At 38.7% G+C, this 18817-nt stretch overlaps 1 protein-coding gene across 12 annotated transcripts in view; it reads right to left on the bottom strand.

Annotated features, from left to right (window-relative positions):
• Positions 1-18817, bottom strand: part of DTL (denticleless E3 ubiquitin protein ligase homolog) — a 67498-nt gene that overhangs the window by 9203 nt on the left and 39478 nt on the right. For 5 of the 12 annotated variants that reach the window (XM_036343468.1, XM_036343464.1, XM_036343465.1 and 2 more), the window contains 2 exons: positions 15222-16054; positions 11092-13086 (listed from right to left, as the gene is read on the bottom strand). In XM_036343468.1, coding sequence (XP_036199361.1) covers positions 12988-13086; positions 15222-16054 — 932 coding nt within the window. In that variant the 3' untranslated portion in view covers positions 11092-12987. Of the gene's footprint in view, positions 1-2590; positions 2699-11091; positions 13087-15221; positions 16055-18817 lie in introns of those variants that run through there. The other 7 variants (XR_004973290.1, XR_004973288.1, XM_036343462.1 and 4 more) reach the window with 4 other exon arrangements.

Genomic DNA, 18817 nt, shown 5'->3' with positions numbered 1-18817 from the left:
CTAGAGCTCAGAGAGATTATGTAAATAGTATCAAGTCATAGAATTAGTAAGTGGCAGAGTCAAGATTAGGGGACCTGGTTAGGACATTATAGTACGTCTCATCCTAAGATGATCATACAATCTGTAGAAAGTTTGAATTTCATCAGAGCTCCTGCTCAATTGTCAAATGCAATTGACAATATTTTTCTTCATATTGCCTGGCTTTATTCAATTTTACTCCCTGAAACTGTCCTAGACTGTCCTTTCCTAAAATGGCTCCTTTTCAATCACTTTAGTAAGCTCTTTTTTCTCTAATCATCCCAAAATGCTGGCTTTTCTCCACATGACTGGCTCTCAAAGTGTGATTCCCAGACCAGTAGCATTAGCCTTGCCTGGGAACTTGTTAGAAATGCAAATTTTAAAGCTCCACCGCAGACTTCCTGAATCAAAAACTGGCAGGGAGAACTGCTGTGCTACACATTCTCCCTGGCCAATCTCCTCTAAGCTTCACACTGAACACTCCCCACACTGTACACTCTTAAAATTTCTTCCATTCCAGTGCTCTCCAGAGCTCCAATCCTATACATCAACCACTGATAGGGCATCTCCACTGGCTATCCATTAGGTGTCTGCTAGGAAAAGAATCTCCTCCCATAATCCTATCATTTCTGTCATCTCCTTTCCCCAAGTGATAATATCATCTACTCAGGTCCAGTGCCAGTACCTGTGATTCATTTGACACCTCTCACATTTACCTACCTAAAAAGCCACTAGTTTGTCATTTCAGAAGTATCTCTCAAACTGGCAATAATCTCTCATCTGCACTGCCATGACTACTTCTGGCCCATCCTCCTCACAGCTTGGACTATGACAATTACCTTCTAATTGGGTCAACTTCCTGAAGTCTGGTCTCTTTCCAATCTTTGCTCCACATTGCTATCACAATCATCTTTTAAAATGAAAATCTAACTGTAATTGTCCCCTGCTTAGTCATCCAGTGGGTGTCCAGTGCCTTCGAGATAAAGTCCAAACAGTACGGTGACACTGCAGGTGCCCTTATGCCCTGACCCCTGCTTGCCTCTGCACCCTCATCCCCTGCTGTTCTTTACATGTTCTCTCTGCTCCGGCCCTAGGGGGACACTGGAGTTAAGAGTACCATAGACAGGCCACTCTTTCTCACACCCACACGATGTTCATGCTATTTTGCCATTTCCTTTGTGAGGAATGCCCTTCTTTCACTTAGCCGTCTGGACCATTTCTGCTAGGGCTCAGTGAGTCAGCTTCTGTATGAAACCTTCCCTGGATGCCCAGGTTGTTTGATGTGTCCCCACAGCCCCCACAGAGCTCCTGGGACACCATGTTGTTCTTTTGTTTGTCCTGGGAGCAGCTTGAGGAGAGGCCGGTATGCTATCTTTGTTTACTGAAATCCTGGCATATAGTAAGTGCTCAGCAAATAGCTGCTTACTAAGAGAAAGACTCCCTTCTCTTTTCTTGAAAGGCATTTGCATTTACTGCCTATATCCTAACACCCCTATTTCTTCATCCCAGCCATATTTCACCCCTATCATACTACTGAAATAGCCCTTGGGGACAACTGCCCACCAATTAGGCCTTATTTAAGCTCTCATTTTCCTTAATTTCTCTGCAGCAGCGAAACACCCGTTTCTCAAAAAATTATTTTCCCTGGGCTCCTGAGCTGACACTTTTTGAATTCTCTTTACTTTCTGGTCTGGTCTGCATTTTCACTGGTTCCCTTTCTTCTTTATGCTTCTTGCAACTGCTATGCCAGGTACGTGGTAAGCACAGGGGTGGGTAGTGATAGTGGGATATCTGCAGTAATGTGCTGGTAAACTGACTCTTTGGGGGGGCGGGGGAAGGCTCCTAATTTGTACCTTTTGTCTATTCCATGGTGTAGATACTCTCACCACAACTGATTTCAGGGTAACATTTTAACCAGCTCACAAAATTCCTGAATATTTAATAACTGGCTTTCATGAATATGAGCCAGCTCCAGCACATCACTGGGCATACAGACAGAAGTGAAAAAGACCAGTTTGATACCTAGGAGGGTATAACCAGAAGGGAATTTATGTATATAAAAGCCTAAGCGACTGACCAACCAGTCAACCGGTCGCTATGACGTGCACTGACCATCAGGGGACAGACGGAGACCGAGTGGCAGCAGCAGGCACAGTGGGGCCAGGATGAGCAGGAGTGGCAGGTGGTATCCGAGTGCCGGTTTTGGCCCAATCTCCACAGGCCATGCCGAGGGACCCCACCGGTGCACAAATCTGTACACCAAGCCTCTAGTATAGAAATAATTCTAAGACAAATGTGATAGCGTTATTGTAATGTTTAAACAAGGCCCTACAGGGTTGAGTGGAATGAAGGCTTAAGTAGGAAAATCTGTATTTCCCATACAAAGGGAGGAGAGTTTGAACTGGACCTTAAAGAGCGAGGACTTTAAAGGCAGGCATGGGGGTAAAAACTATGCCAGGTAGAGGGAACACCTTGAACAAAGACAGGATAGTACAGTATTTAGAGGAATAGCAATACATCAGCAGGACTGGGATGCAAAGAATGTGGGGTACCAGAATGGATTCTGTCATACTTTTGTGAACCTGTTCAAGTTGGTTAACTTCTCCAGGCCAGTTTCTGCATCTTTAAAAATAAGAATTTGATGTCTATGGCCCATTTCTGCCTTGATTTGATGACTGACCTTGGGAATAGAAATAAAATACAAGAGTGAGGAAAAGGAGAGAGGAAGAAATGTATATAGTGTAAAACTTTTAAGAGGCTAAATGCTGTGGGACCCATTGCTAGTTAGGCCTCCCTGCTACCTGCAAGTATCTGGCTCAGTCCCAACCCCATATCTGAGCCATCACATGGTTTGCTGAAGGCTCAGTTCTGCTTTTTCCAACTGAATGAACATACTGAATCATGACAATATATGTAAGGCAATTTGGTCCATCCTTCTGCTTTAAGGGAAAAAAGGATTCTCCTTTCTCGAACTCTCCTATCCACCCTTTGTGCATCTTCTCTAGAGAATTGATTTTCACTCCTTTTTAAAAACCTTTAAAGCACTATGAATTAAGAGACATATGTAGAAAAGTGCATAAAACATAAATGCAAGATATTATAGAGCAAACACGAATGTATTCACAACCAGAGACAGACTCTGCCATAAACTAGTTAGCTCTTCAGGTGTTACTTCCAAAGCACTATTTTCTAGAGATAAGCGCTGTCTTGATTTATTGTAATAATAATCTTTGTTTTGCCTCTTACTACCTATGTATGTATTCCTCAATACTAGTTCAACATTGCCTGTTTTTTTTGGTTAACACATGGTGTTAACAAAATCATACTGTATAAATTCTTGTTTCTTTTGCTCAACATTCTAACATTATACTTTGTCATGTGGTAGCTAGTTCATTCTTTTTCATTTCATGGTTATATGGTGCTCTGAGTATCTTAGTTTATCCATTCTACTGCGAATGCATATTTGGGCTGTTTCCAGCCTTTGGGTAGTACTGTACAAACAATGCTATGAACATCCCTGTATGTGCACACATCCCTAAGATATTGGGGTGGAACTGTTGGGTTATACGGTGTGTCTTCATCTTCATTCTTTCCCATTATATTTGTGGGTCTTTCTTTACTTTTTTCTTCTTCTAAAGAATTTTAACTTCTTTGTTTTTGTCCCTGTTTTTTGAACTTTTGATTGTGTTTGTCAATCTTCTTGTGTTCCTATAACATGTTTCAGTACTGATTCTAGACCTGTATACCACCTCCCTCCTGTAGTTAAGAGTGGTTTCCTCTCCCAAGAAGTAATTTCTTTTGTTTATTATTCAAGTAGCAAATGTATTTGGAACATTTTGAGAGTTCTTTTTTAAATGTACACAAAATAGAAAACATATATTTGATTAGAACAGGGCCAGGGACAGACTTCTGCAAGGCATTATATTATGGGAATTACTACTGTAGGCTTTTGAGTCAGACCAAATCCACAACCTGCTACTTGTTGGCTGTGTGTCCTTAACTTCTTTTGTGCTTTAGTTTCCTTATCTGCCAAAATGTGGATAAAAGTTATATCACTTGCAGCGGTTCTCAACCTGTGGGTGGTGACCCCTTTGGGGTCGCCTAAATACATCCTGCATATCAAATATTTACATTACGATTCATAACAGTAGCAAAATTACAGTTATGAAGTAGCAACGAAAATAATTTTATGGGGTCACCACAACATGAACTGATTGCGTACCGCATAGAAATCTCTAAGACATACGCCAGGGACCGCACGTTTTTGGGCAAACTGCACGTTATTTAAATCATCATAATGCACTTTAGGTGTTGTTTTTCAATAATTATAACATTTTTATTTACAAAAACAATTAAACAATTAAAGTTCCTAGTACTTTTTTAACGTATGGTACTGCGTAAAACATTTTCCTCTATGAAGAGGAACCAAACAAAATTTACATAAGTATCTAGATTCGCTCCTTTTTCCATGGGCGTGAAAAACGAGAACACTCGTGAGCGGTCCTTAACAGATGGTGCGCGAAACACGAGAAAACTCCTGAGCGGTACGAAATGTGTTAAAGGGTCGAGGTATTAGGAAGGTTGAGAACCACTGACTTATAGCGTTATTGTCTGTGTTACATGTAATGATCTCTAAGTTTGATCAAGAGAGGTTTATAAACTTGGTCTTCAGACAGGAAAGACAATCATTAATAATGCCTTCAGGTTGTGTAGTGAGGATACATACTATAAGTTTGTATTTACACTGAGCCTAAACATTCTTGTGGGGTGGCTGGCCAGGATAGGCAGGTGAAATGCTCCCTGTGTAGCCACAGAACACAGAGTGAAGTGAACTGACCCATTTGGGAATCAAACCCACAACCCTGGCTTCATGACTATTCAACTGGCCAAAATGAAACCAAAAAAGAGAAAGTGAATGGGATTAGAAATGCTGTCAACAAGAAGGCAAGAGAACACCACAGGACAACTCAACAAGCTGTTCTACATGGCATCCTGTCTTTGTACAATTTATCTTACAGGAGAGTTGGCTCGGACCAAAACTTTTCCTAATCTTAAAAAAAACCCCACCACATTCTAATTTTCCTTATCCTGTAGGCACTGCATGTATAATTCTAGGGCCAGATTCTACATGTGCAACACTTCAAGGCCAATACCTCATTACCTAATTAGGGAGCTAAGAAACGTTAATTATAACCATCGTCTTCCTACCCCCAACCTAAAATTATTATTATTCACTTCGACTTATCTGCTTGTCAACCCCTTTGTGAAGACATTGGCTTTTGGACGCTGAGATCTTACTCTCACATAAAGCTCTCTAAATCCATTAAGGCTTTTGAGGAAGCAACCTTTCCAACTTGACATGACTGTTGGGCTGATTGCTGACCCATTGCAGAAGCAATAATACCTAGTGAACTTTATTTTTTTTTAGTTCCTGTACCACTATTGTTATTTCAATTACACTTAACAAATCCTCCTATTGTGTTTCTTTTCATACAATTCTTGGAAAATTGTGTTTGAGTGTATTACAGATAATGGGGAAAAAGTGGAAGAAAAAAAAGGGAAAGATTGGTGCTGAATGATGGGTTATTTGCTAACTTTATGTCAATATAGTAAGGCCAAGTGGTTTATTTATAGTATCAGTAATACATATTATCTGGTAATACATTGCTAGAGGAAAGGGCTCATTTTTATATAATTATTTTTAGTCTGTGGCTTTAAAAGCAAGGCTGTTAATAGGAGGAAAAAAATCACCCCTTAACATGTTCATTCGAAATAACTTTGGCGAATACCCAGGAAGGAGATCCAGCATGGTGGGACTGTTTTTCAGAGGTGCAGATGCCAACTCCTAATAAGAGAATGCCACATTCTCTAAGTTCCTGTAAACTGGAAGCCAGGTTCTTGAACAGCAGCAGTGGCAGCATAATTTGATGCTCAGATGCCATTGAAACCCCAATGCTAGTCTTATCCACCAAAATGTCAAACACATGGCTGATATTTTGTCATTGATGTGACAATGGCAACAAGTATTATTAATATTTTTAAAAATAAATTGCTTTTAGAGAGAGATGAGTGGGGGGGGTGAAAAAATATCAATTTGTCATTCCACTTATTTATGCATTCATTGATTGATTCTGGTATGTGCCCTGACCGGGGATTGAACGCACAATCTTTTAGTATATGGGACAACACACCAACCAAGCCACCTGGCCAGGGCCTGGCAACAAGTATTATTGGCATCATAAAGGAGCCCAGGGAAGAATCTCATTAAGTAAGTAAAGAATCTATACTTTAATACTCCTCAATCAAATGTTTGACTCATATCCTACAAAATCAGAGCTACTAACTGAGCACCTCCTCTTTGATTTTATTTGCCTACAGACAGCCAGGGAACACAAAAGCCTAACAAGTGATCAAGTACTGGGTCTAAAGGCCTGGCAGCTGTAGCTTCCTTCCTAAAGGTGAACACATCTTAGACACTGTAGGAGAGCTGGAGGCAGCAGCCAGGAAATGGGAGGGTGGACTTTGTGGGAGCAAAGGCTTTGGCTTGCTTAAGAGTCCAGGATACAGATTTGCAAATGATAGCCTCTTTAAACAGTGGCTGAGACCATATATATGAAGTAACTTCTATTCTTTTCTTTCATGTCAACCTGGTGCGAAAGAGTCATGAGTTTCAAACACCTGAGGACCTGGAGATTTTCCCCCTCAGAGGCTTCCTTGACCTTTTAAAAAGTGCTACATCTGGGAGGCCCAGGCAACATACCTTTGAGGACCACAGTTCCAGTAAAAATGAGACAGGAATGAGTTAAGAAAACTGAAAAGTTACTCAAACCTTTACATCTATTTATTAAAACCCCTGCATTCCCTACCTTATGAGAATAATTCTAATAATAATTGTTTAGTAAATGTTAGCTATTGTGTACCAGGAACTGTCCTAAGAGTTGTACGTGTAATAACCACCCAATCCCATTTTACAGAACAGGAAACCAATTCACAGAGGTTAAGGAACTTGCTCAAGGTCATACAGTTAGGGCTTGGGTTCAAAGCTAGATGGCTTGGCTTTTAATACTATTTATAATGTTGTAAAGAATAAAAATATGCATGAGGAAAGCATTTTACTTTGAAAAGTTAAAGGTGCTCTTAATAGCAGCTGAATCAAGTTCTGGAGGGAAGAGTCTGCATCTAGAATCTAGATAGCACTTGCTACATAATAGCTATTCACAAACAACTTCACTCAAAAGACTTGCAAATCTGATCTTTACCCATTGCTCTTAAATGCTGACCTTAGCCTACTGAAGTGCCCTAGATAAAGTGAATCCTTTGACAAGTGGAAATAAAGGGAAGAACTCTTTGCAGACCAGGTACCTCACACAGGGCTTGGCACCCAAGTGATGAATAAGTGCTGGCTGAAATGAGTAGTTTCTAATCAAAGGCATTTTGAAATGTGCTATTTATATTCCACAAAACAGACTGAGTATAAATTATTTAGAATGTCCAGACAGGAAGGGGGCATGTGACAAGTTAAGGAAATTAAAGAGAAATGTGGTTATAAGTGAAATATTAAAACTTTGAAAGTCAAAATAAAGATCCTGGCTACATATCTTTGAAATCCTCTTTCCTGGCTTAGCAGGGAAGTGGGAGGGATGAGCTTTTTGGATGAAACAAGCCTGTTCTTTAACAGTATAATACCTCTGTATTGTACATACTTGCTATAGGCATACTGTTCTAAACAAGCTACTTAATATGTTCAGGTGATTTTTTTAAAAAAAGGCTCACTTTATCTTACATCATTCTTTAACAACCCCTACACTTTGTAGCAGAAATAAAATGGGATTTTCTACCACTTTAGACAATAAAACGGGTCCCTTATAACGAGTTGGGCTTAATTCCTGGCATCAGATCTAATGAAGTATTACACTCAACCTTATGTTCAACAAAATGCTATGTTTAGCCTGCCTATAATTTCCAACCAATATCTAAGGACCTAATGAATAATGCAGATTTTCCCATAATTCCCAAGAATGTAATGAGTAACTGAGGTTAATTCATGATATGGCATGATCTAAACCTAGCCAGGCAAAGAATCTCCTATGAGACCTGTGTGAGAAGCAGTGAGATTTGACAAGCAAGAGCTCAACTGGGCCTATATTCAGCCCTTTATAACAGCGGTGCCAACCTTCAGGCCCCATGGACCACTGGTTGGTGACCGCTGCTTTATAAAACTGTGAAGCAGAAACCACCTGTGCTTAATTGCCATAAAGAGGACAATAACTCAGTTTCTCTAGTAGTCATCCCTTGATTGACTTGGTTCCAGGACACCCCCCCCCCCCAATCAAAATCTGTGGGTGCTCAAACCCCTAGATTACTTCTAAAACCTAATACAATGAAATGCTATATAAATAGTTGTTATACTGTATGTTTAAGGAGTAATAATGAGTAAAAAGACTGTACATATTGAGTATGGACACACTAATAGTAGGCCTAACTACATAGTGCATATCCCCAACAACATAACATTGTTCTATCAGAGATTGGTTGAACCCGTGGATACGGAGCACCAACTGTATGACATTCTCACTCAGTCTCTCTTCTTTGCACGTCTGTAAAATGTTGCCCACACTACCTAGTTGTGGAACTGATTCTGTGAGACCACTGAGTCTTTGCTTTAAGAGCAGTGTGGCCGAAACCGGTTTGGCTCAGTGGATAGAGCGTCGGCCTGTGGACTGAAAGGTCCCAGGTTCGATTCCAGTCAAGGGCATGTACCTGGGTTGCGGGCACATCCCCAGTAGGGAGTGTGCAGGAGGCAGCTGATCGATGTTTCTCTCTCATCGATGTTTCTAACTCTCTATCTCTCTCCCTTCCTCTCTGTAAAAAATCAATAAAAAATATATATTAAAAAAAAAAGAGCAGTGTGAACAAACCCACAGCAAAACAAAAAAGCAACCAATCAAATAGGAGATAGTATTTGCAAACAATAGCTCCAACAAGGGATTATTATCCAAAATATATAAAGAACTCATACAATTCAACACTAAACAAACAATCTAATAACAAAAATGGGCAGAGGACCTGAATAGATACTTCTACCAAGACATACAAATGGCCAAAAATATATGAAAAGATATTCAACCTCACTAGCTACTAGGGAAATGCAAATCAAAAACTACAATGAGATACCACCTTACACCTTTTAGAATGGCTATTATCAACAAGACAAGTAGTAACAAGTATTGGAGAGGCAGTGGAGAAAAGTGAACCATCATTTACTGCTGGTGGGAATGTAGAATGATACAACCACTATGGAAAATGATGAGAAAAAAGTCTTAAAAAATTAATAATAGCTCTGGCTGGGTGGCTCAGTTGGTTGGAGCATCGTTCTGTACACCAAAAGGTTGTGGGTTTGATTCCTGGTCATGGCACATACCTAGGTTGCAGATTCGATTCCCGGTCTGGGCGCATTGAACCTGCAACCTAGGGAGGCAACCAATCAATGTTTCTCTCTCTCTGAAATCAATTAAAAATAACCTCGGGTGAGGATTAAAAAAAAAGTAAGAATAGAGTTACCATATGACCCAGCAATCCCTCTCCTGGGTATCTACCAGAGAAACTAAAATACATTTATTAACAAAGATATATGCACCCCTATATTCAATGCAGCATTACTCACCATGGGCAAGACATGAAGACAACCGAAGTGTCCTTCGATAGAGGATTAAATAAAGATGTGGTACATATAGGTACTACTCAGCCATAAAAAACAACAAAATACTGCCACTTTGACATGGAGGGACCTTGAAAATATGCTGAGTGAAATAAGTCAGTCAAGAAAAAGTTAAAAACTGTATGATTTCACTCGTGTGTGGGATATAAAACTGAAACTCATAGACACAGACAACAGTATGGTGGTTACCAGAGGAAAAGGGTTGGGGATGGTGGTGGGGGTAAAGAGAGCCCAATATTTGGTGTCAGAAGATGATTTGACTTTGGCTGATAAACACATAAAGCAAGTCAAAGACCATATATCATAGAAATATATACTTGAAACCTATATAACCCTATTAACCAATGTTACTCCAATACTTTTTTTTTTAAAAAAAGGAGGAATGTGAAAGAAGTTCAGACCATCTTGGGACTAGGAAAATAGAAAAACAGACCTAAGAGCGGCAGTGGGTTTGTTACATGATAGGCTTCTAAACTCAAATATTTAACTGATATGTGACCTATAAGAGACCATGGCCATAGACACACACATATATACACTTAAAGGCATCCGTATTACACAGTGGAGGCTTTAAAAAATGCTTCCTATACAGGCTGTCCCAAAAGTCTTTGGTGAAGTTTTAAGCTATTAAGGCTGAGTGTGGGGGTGAAGGGCTGAACCCACCCTCTGCCAGTCCAACAGGGTTAGCTACAGATGGTCTTGATTATCATCAGTTAAATGTGCAGCCAAGACGACAAGAGTCATTTTAAAGGATTAATCAGTGAACCCTCAAAAAAGTAAATTAAGGGCCTGTGTTAAAACAGCCAAAAGGAAACTAATCCAGCATCGCAGCAATAGTACTTGGAGTGTATTCAAATGGAAAAGCTTGGGCTGGAAATACTTGTTTAGAAAAACAACTACATCACTCCATCCTCCTTCATCAAGTAATCCAAGCCATGGTAGTGCTCAAGGTCTGATTAAGCAAGATGTATTTATTTATTTATTTTATTTAATTATGTTAATCCTCACCCAAGGATATTTTGTCCTTTTTTTTTAAGAGAGAGTGGAAGGGAGTGGGAGAAACATCAGTGTGAGACATATCCATTGGTTGCCTCCCAAGCCTGCAACCCAGGTACGCGAGCCCCTACACAGAATCAAACCCCAGTTCAGTCCGTGGGCCGATGCTCTAACTACTGAGCCAAACTGGCTAGGGCACAAAATGTATTTTATTAAAACAAAACCTCTTTCAGCTTGACCTAAATCATATCCTTGAATAACTTTTATTCAATGAACAAGCAGAAAGGATTCTTGATTACTACTATAGTTCTTTTGTGTAGCATGCTTCTAAATTAATGCAAAAAGCTCAGAAGAGGACATCAGATAAGGTAAAAGGCTTTATTATTCAGGATCAGCTCAAAGAATGACATTGACACAAACAGGGATAATTATCTCATTACATTTGACCTTTGGCACGAATTTGAAGTACTAGTTTTCCAAGTGAGACATGTTATACCCAGCAGCTTCTCAATAGCTTCTGACAGCCACATTTACCCCAATTTCACTCAGTAGAGCTGTCAGGAGATGTGCAGGGATACAAAGAACAAAATCATCTATTTTAGTTATCCTTTTCTTTTTCAAGGATTATTTTCCCTACTGGCTTTCAAATCAAAAGATGGATAGATAGCATTACCTGCAAGTATTGGTCAAAAATACCTTCCCACAGTTTAATACTCAAAAATGAAAACACAAATATATGTAGAGTTCCTAAATATTCAGTTAATACTAGTGTGTGCTTTGCTTTGAAGTGACAATTTTATAGCTTCCCTTATTTTTCTCCTCGGATAAAACCAAGAGAACCCATGCTTAATTGACCTTTGCAGTGACAAGCTTAACTTATAAGAATCAGAGGAATTAAAGAGTTTTCATTAAGAATAGACTTGAAAATTATCACAAATATATGAATGAAGTCTCCATAGTCCTCAGATATATAGATAAAATGAGTCAAGTTTCATGATTGGAAGGGGACTCCCTTGCAAGGACGACAGCGCATAGAAAGTACATGAAGCTTGTTTCTATAAGGTTATAATGGGGGGAAATATAAAACAACAGTTCATCTCAAGATGATCGATATGTAACTGTTGATTAAGGGAAGGGATGTTCAAAATATTTTGCACATTATAACTTAGAGTTAGTCTATACACTCTATATTAAATATCTACAAAAAAATCTGATAACTTTTTGACTCAGGGCTATATTAGGCCACTGCTTTTTATGTATATGAAGAGAAGCCAAAAAAAGCAAGTTAAAGCCAAGATTTATTTTTGAGGTTCAGGATTTTCAGCTTAGAGCTACCTACTTTTATAAAAGTATCAATAAGAAACTTACTTTTTCTTAAAATCTGATGACCTATTTTTTTTTTTTTTAAGTTGCAGCACCTGGAGAACTGAGGACTGAATTCAAACCCCAGCTTCAGTGTATGACTACTAGGTTTATAAACATCTCCTCTTGTGAATGGCAAAAATCACAACCTCTTACAGAACATGATGTTGAGTTCGTAACATAGTAGATTGCGTAGCAAAAATATGAGGAACTTAAATCTTGTGTAGGAGATCTATTTAGGGGAAAAAAGACAAAGTTTCTAGTGTTTTTCTACTTTCTCCAAAGAGTTGGCTGTTTTTAAAATAAAGATGATTTTAACTACAGGGACTGTATCATTGAATCACGTGCTAAATCAATGTAAATGTACTTATCTGAACATAACATTTTTACACATACCTAAAAAAAACCCCAAAAGTATAGTGAAAAGATTATATATTTTAAATGCAAGTATATTAGCTTGAGGCAGCACAGATCCAGGGGTCTTCAAAAGAAGACTTCTTTAGCAGTGGGCCTTCACAGACAGGCTTCCTGCTATGGCCAGCAGATACTTTAAACCATGGATATAAAGTCTCAGAGTAACAAGAGACAAGTCTTGTTTTTCATCTCTATAGTCTGGGATGTCATTATTGTAGAGAAGATGCATAATTAAAAAAGTGAAGACTACTTATTGAAAATGTTTATGAAATTTAAACACAGCATTCATCGTGAGGAAGCTGCATATACATTATGGCAGTAGAACCAGACTAGGTAAATTTCAGTTAAAAGGATTGTCTCTAAAAATTAAAAAAAAAAAAAAGGTAGTTTTCTTAAAGACCAGAGTTATAGAGTCACTCTGTTGTATTTTTGTCTTGTTTTAATGGGCCAAAGTTCAATTAACTTACTCAGATTAGGATCTATAATTCTGTTGACCGTTCAGGACTACAGTAGTCATCTTGGGACTTTCTATGGAAGTATGTACAAATTTTCCTCATGGAGTTGGGAGTAATAGTGACCTAGAAGAAGAAAGTTTAAATTTCAGACATTTTCTAAGATAAAGCCCAGCTGTTACTCAAGCAAGTTATCATGAACAGCTATTTTAAAAGTTAGGATGCCTAGAAATTTGATCCAAATACTTGGATGACAACTAATCTTTTGGTTGATTAGTACTGAATATAGTAAATATTTAATAGACAGTATGCAAGGAATAAAGGCAGGGGCTTTTCTTGTGAACAGAAAATATTTACCAGTTAAACCTCCTAATAGGAACCAAAGAGATTAAAATTACCATCCTCTTTGAAATGAGTAAATGACCCTCCCAAACGTACAAACTAGACAGGTATGCAAATGACAGCTGCTACTCTCTTTTAAAGAAGTCTATATTATTGTCATGTACATAAAGAAAAATCTTTTAAAGAACCTTTAGCTTCAAAGATTAAAAAAAATAAAAACAGTGTTAAAGAGACAACTGGCCCAAAATGGAGTCACATGTGCTAAGCTCCACCACAGCAAACTACAACTAGCAATACATAACCTATTTGCAGTTTCAGCCTCTCCCAGGAATGTACCTTTAACCAGTCAATCTGGAATTTCCTGATCAGTACCAGGGAGGCAATCTGCTTGATAGACCCCCTGTCTTCTCCTTAGGAAAGGTGACCTTGCCTGAAATAATTCATTCTTTTAATTTTCCTTTCCCTCCCCCTTTCTGTCTTAACAGAAATTTTGGCTAGGGGCAAAGAACAGATACAGTGATGATACTGAGAAGGAAAGACTCCTTATAGCATTAAAAAAACCTGTTCTGTTGCAAGGTTTAATTGGAGTTTGTGTTCAAAGAATCTTTAAAATATTTCTAGTTTACTCCTAAAATATGGGATAGGCTTCATGATAGTAGGTGGGTGGTATAAACATTTACTGACCTGGCCCAAGTTATCCAGCTTCTATCTTTTAAAGGGCAGATTGACACCCAGCTGGGTGGCTCGGTTGGTTGGAGCACTGTCCTGTACACCAAAGGTTGCGGGTTTGATTCCCAGTTGGGGCATGTACAAGAGGCAACTGATTGATGTTTCTTTTTCTTTCTCCCCCTCCCTTAAAATTTGATAGACATATCCTCGAGTGTGGATTAACAAAATAATAATACAAAATAATAAAAGGGCAGATGTTGCTGATCATGATTCCTGGACTGGATTTTAATCATTCTACCACACCTTCTTAACACAGAGCAAGAGCTCCCATGTATAGCAGAAAATTCCTTAACTCACCTCCCCTTAACTTACAAACTGATTAACAGAATCTTTATTCCCTTTGATTGGTGCCCACAGCTCACCTAATGCTCACAGCTACTTCTGCCTCCACCGTTATGAGTCACTTGCTTTTTAAGGTTCATAAACCAGCAGTATCTGTTTTTGAAATTATCTAACTTAAATAGTATATCAACCAATTAAATATGAGCCCTAAAGAGATAAAGCTAAGCTGAATGTTTAAAAAAGTATAGATACATATGAGTTGCCAAACATTGACGTGAGCAAGATGACTATAAGAGATTAGGGATAATCATTAAAATCTAAAAGGATTCTGCACTTAAAATTGCTTTGCAGATACCTAAGTTTGACTTTATTTTAAATAATCATAAACTAATTACAAACTGGTAATCTATTTATGGATATTGGCAACTTGCCCATGAAGTACAGCTTTATCTGTAAAACCAGGAGGGTGCCTACAAAAAGGGGTTGCCAAGGGCTTGGGGTGGGGGGAAGATGAGAAAAAAAGGGGACAGGGAGGAAATAATGTCAAAGGACAGGGAAGATATTTTGAATTGATATCCTGGAGGATGAGGAGGCTTTGATGAATCAGGCAACAGGGTTGAGGGGCATGGACCTTGACAGAAGTGATTTTCATGGGAATAAATAGGGTTACCAGATAAAAATATAGCACACACCCAGTTACATTTGAATTTCAAACAAACAACAAATAATTTTTTAGTATAAATATGTACAAATTTAGTATAAATTTGTCCTGTATACTTATATATGCTAAGTCTAGCAACCCTAAAATAACTAGCTTAAAAAAAAAAAAAAAAGCATCCTGATTTCTGAGAAGGAATCTGTACCTGCCCTGTTCAAATTAGGAAATGCATCTTCCCTCTGCTGCTTACCGGGCCTGGAGAAGTCTTTCCGCTCTGTCTCCTGGAATTTGAAGTCTGGGATGATGGACTTCGTGGTGACGAATTTTCAGCCTTCCGTTTGGCTGCCATGGCCAATAACCAGTTTTTATTCTCTGGGGAGCTATTCTCTTTGCCCACCAATTCAGACCCTTCTCCACAAGATCCCAAAGGAAGAGGCAGTGTCCCACAGCCTTCTGAAGCATAAGGACTGGCAGGAGAAGGAGGCTCTGAGACACTCATACTGGCTCCTTCAATCTTGCTTGATTTGGTAGGACCTAGAGAGTCTTTACCAAGGTCTTCCTGGTTACCAGTAAGGCAGCACAGATCCAAATGAAGCTTTTCAACTGGGTCATCAAGCTCAGTCACACAGCTGCAACTCTTCACACACTTTTGCTTCACATTCTCCAGACAACTTGAGTCTAGCCTCCTCTTTACCCTATTTCTAGACTCAGAGCAAGCCACTGCTTGGGATGATTTCAGGCTCACAGGAATGAGGGCTTTTCTTGGAGATGTGATCTTCGTCTCAGAAGCAGGTGGAGTGATGGGTGGTGATGAGGAAGGTGTTTGGGTGATCCAATGTCTAATGGACATCTTGAAAGATGAAGGTGGCTTGGGAGAGATGGAGGAGATGGAGCCTCTTCTGCTAATTGGAGACCGGGCCTTGCCAGGAGAGGTTTTAATAGAAAATGTGGGAGTATTTGAAGGAAGAGGGAGGTCTCCAGCACAGCTTGGAGCACAAGATGCTGAGGAAGGGGAGGAACTAGATGGACTGCTCTTTACTCTGGGGGCTTTGGCAGGAGTACTCTGGCTATTTGTCACTGTTACTGAAAAAGAAAAGAGGGTCACAAAAATCAGAAGTGAAAGCCAAAGAAAATCCCTGAATTAGTATCAAAGAAAATTACAGCTAACTTAATCATCCAGGGGTTGATTTCCCAGTGAGTTGATCACATAAATCATTTGATTCTTACCACACCCTCTTAGCATTTTCCTTCCCCTTTCCTAACTGCCAGCCTCCCAACCACCCCATGGTAAAACATATATTTGTAAAAATCTAGAAAATTCAGAAATTAGATTAAAAGCATCTAGGTGAACCACTTTTAGTGTTTTTTTCCTTTACTTGTTCATGTAATATATATTATACACTTTAAATTTTTCTCTCTAGAAAATGGGACTAATGTATATACTATTTAGTAACCTGCTTCTTAACATAGTATGAACATTTCCCACATTAATACAGACTTATATAACTTTTAGAAGCTACAAAGTATTCTTAGGTAACAGTAAAACATTTTGGTTGCTAATGATATTTTGTCTTCATAAGGAAAGTTGCCATTAGCATTTCTATATATACTTCTGAGCAATGTTAGGGCAGAGAGGAGCTGTCAAATAAGAGCGCACAGGTCTAAAATCAGGCACAATCGCCCGAACCGGTTTGGCTCAGTGGATAGAGCGTTGGCCTGCGGATGCAGGGGTCCCAGGTTCAATTCTGGTCAAGGGCATGTACCTTGGTTGCAGGCACATACCCAGTGGGGAGTGTGCAGGAGGCAGCTGATTGATGTTTCCCTCTCATCAATGTTTCTAACTCTCTATCCCTCTCCCTTCCTCTCTGTAAAGAATCAATAAAATATATTTAAAAAAATAAATAAAAATAAAATCAGGCACAATCATTTACTATGTGACTTGAGAAACAACCACTTACTCCGCTGCCTCAGTGTCCTTAGGTTAAAACATAGTTTTAAAAAAATAATTTAAAAAATTTTTTTATTGATTTTAAAGAGAGGAAGGGAGGGAGGAGGAGGGAGATTGACAGACATCGATGTATTGTTCTTCGTATTTATGCATTCATTGACTGACTCTTGTATGTGCTATACCCGGGGATTGAACCTTCTGCCTTGGCATATGGGAACTGTGCCCTAACCAACTGAGCTATCCAGCCAGGGCTAGAGATGTTTTTAATTTCCACAAGAATTCCATCAATTACTTAAGGTTACCAGGCCTCATGTGGTTTTCCACCTTAATTTACACATGGCTACTCTACTCCACAAGCCAAAATATGCCAAAGAACATTTCAGAAACTCAATGCTTGCTCTCTTAACGCACATGAAGCAGTGAAGAGAACTCTTTTCTATATGTCCTGGCACTTGTTTACAGGCAATGGCAAGTATTTCAGGCAAATTCTTATAAACTTCACATTTCTTCCCCCTAGGCCTCACCACAGACAACACTATATTTTCTCAAATTTCCCCTGAACTTTCTAGATTTCTAGTGTAGTGTTTCTGTCTTCAAATAATAAGGTCACCTATTTCTCAGTCACTAAGTCTTTAAATTATAACTCTGATATTTAACTTAGTTTAATTATTGAATTCCATTTATATGCAACTGAATTTAGAATGGGCTGACATAAAAATACAATCTTTTATTTGGAATAAAAATTTACTAATTTCAGTCATTTAGTTACTCTGTGCATTTTACGTGTGCTTTTCACTTCTCAATATGCCTTGCCTTAACACATTGCAGACCAGTAGTTTTATTGCTAGCTTTACCCAGTGGCCACATAGTTCAAGTTTCTATTGAATGAGTACAGAAAACATTTTACATAAATGTTAAAGGCACGCTTTAAAATTAAATACCCAGTGCATTTTGAAGTTATTTATTACATATTCTTACAAACTAATATCTTTTTAAAGTATGATGCTTTGTAAAACACTGTAATATGAAGCTAGAATTCTTGTGATCTGTCTGCAATGTCTTAAGGTAGAGAAATTCTACAAATTGAATTTTGCCTAAACTTTTCTCATCAGCTATGTGTTTAGAAATGGCCAAAATGATACTCTCTATCCCTTCAATAAAGATCAGTACTAGAAAACCCCATTTTGTTATAATGTACTATACAAGGGGAACTAGAGATAGGGACCTGTCCATGAAGCTACTGGTGATAGGTCTCACATTCCTGCTCTAGAGCTTGATTACAGTCATTATTTCAAAAGGAAAGAAATTTTTCATTTGCTTCACTTCTCAGTGCAAGTCAACAGTCACTGCACAACCCCGGCAGTCATTAGTGTCATTAAAATGGGATGAAGTATACGTTTAGGGCAGAAAGTCCTAAAATAGTATGAGTCTTACAACACGAAGATTCATAGGCAGGATTAGGGGAGAAGGAAAAGCTGGGCCAGGGACAAAGCAGGTGTGTAAGTTTCTGTTACTTAAGTGGCAGACACCTGAAGTGTTTATTAAAGGTCAGCGGGAAATCTGATGTGGTGGAAAACTGGAGCATTACTTTTTCCTTCAAGATGTTATAATGAAGAAAGGAGTAAACCATGGGGGTCAAAGATAAGTTTTTGTTAACTTTGAAGCTTAACAGAGCTTAAACTCTGGGTCAAATTCAAATCCTTTATTTTTAACTATAATGAGATTATAAAAGTCTTCTCTTCAACCTTCTCATTTCTCTCTTATGTGCATTCCTCAATTTTTTATGTGCTTATTACTAGCACAAATAAAAGGAATATGTATATACCTTAAAAAGACCACAATGGATTATTAAACACACATGCTCTGCAGTTTGCTCTTTTCTCTGAACAGTATATCTT

Source organism: Myotis myotis, unplaced genomic scaffold (assembly GCF_014108235.1).
Source record: "Myotis myotis isolate mMyoMyo1 unplaced genomic scaffold, mMyoMyo1.p scaffold_m19_p_18, whole genome shotgun sequence".
In the NCBI taxonomy this organism is placed as follows: domain Eukaryota; kingdom Metazoa; phylum Chordata; class Mammalia; order Chiroptera; family Vespertilionidae; genus Myotis; species Myotis myotis.
This window is presented reverse-complemented; position numbering and strand designations above follow the sequence as displayed.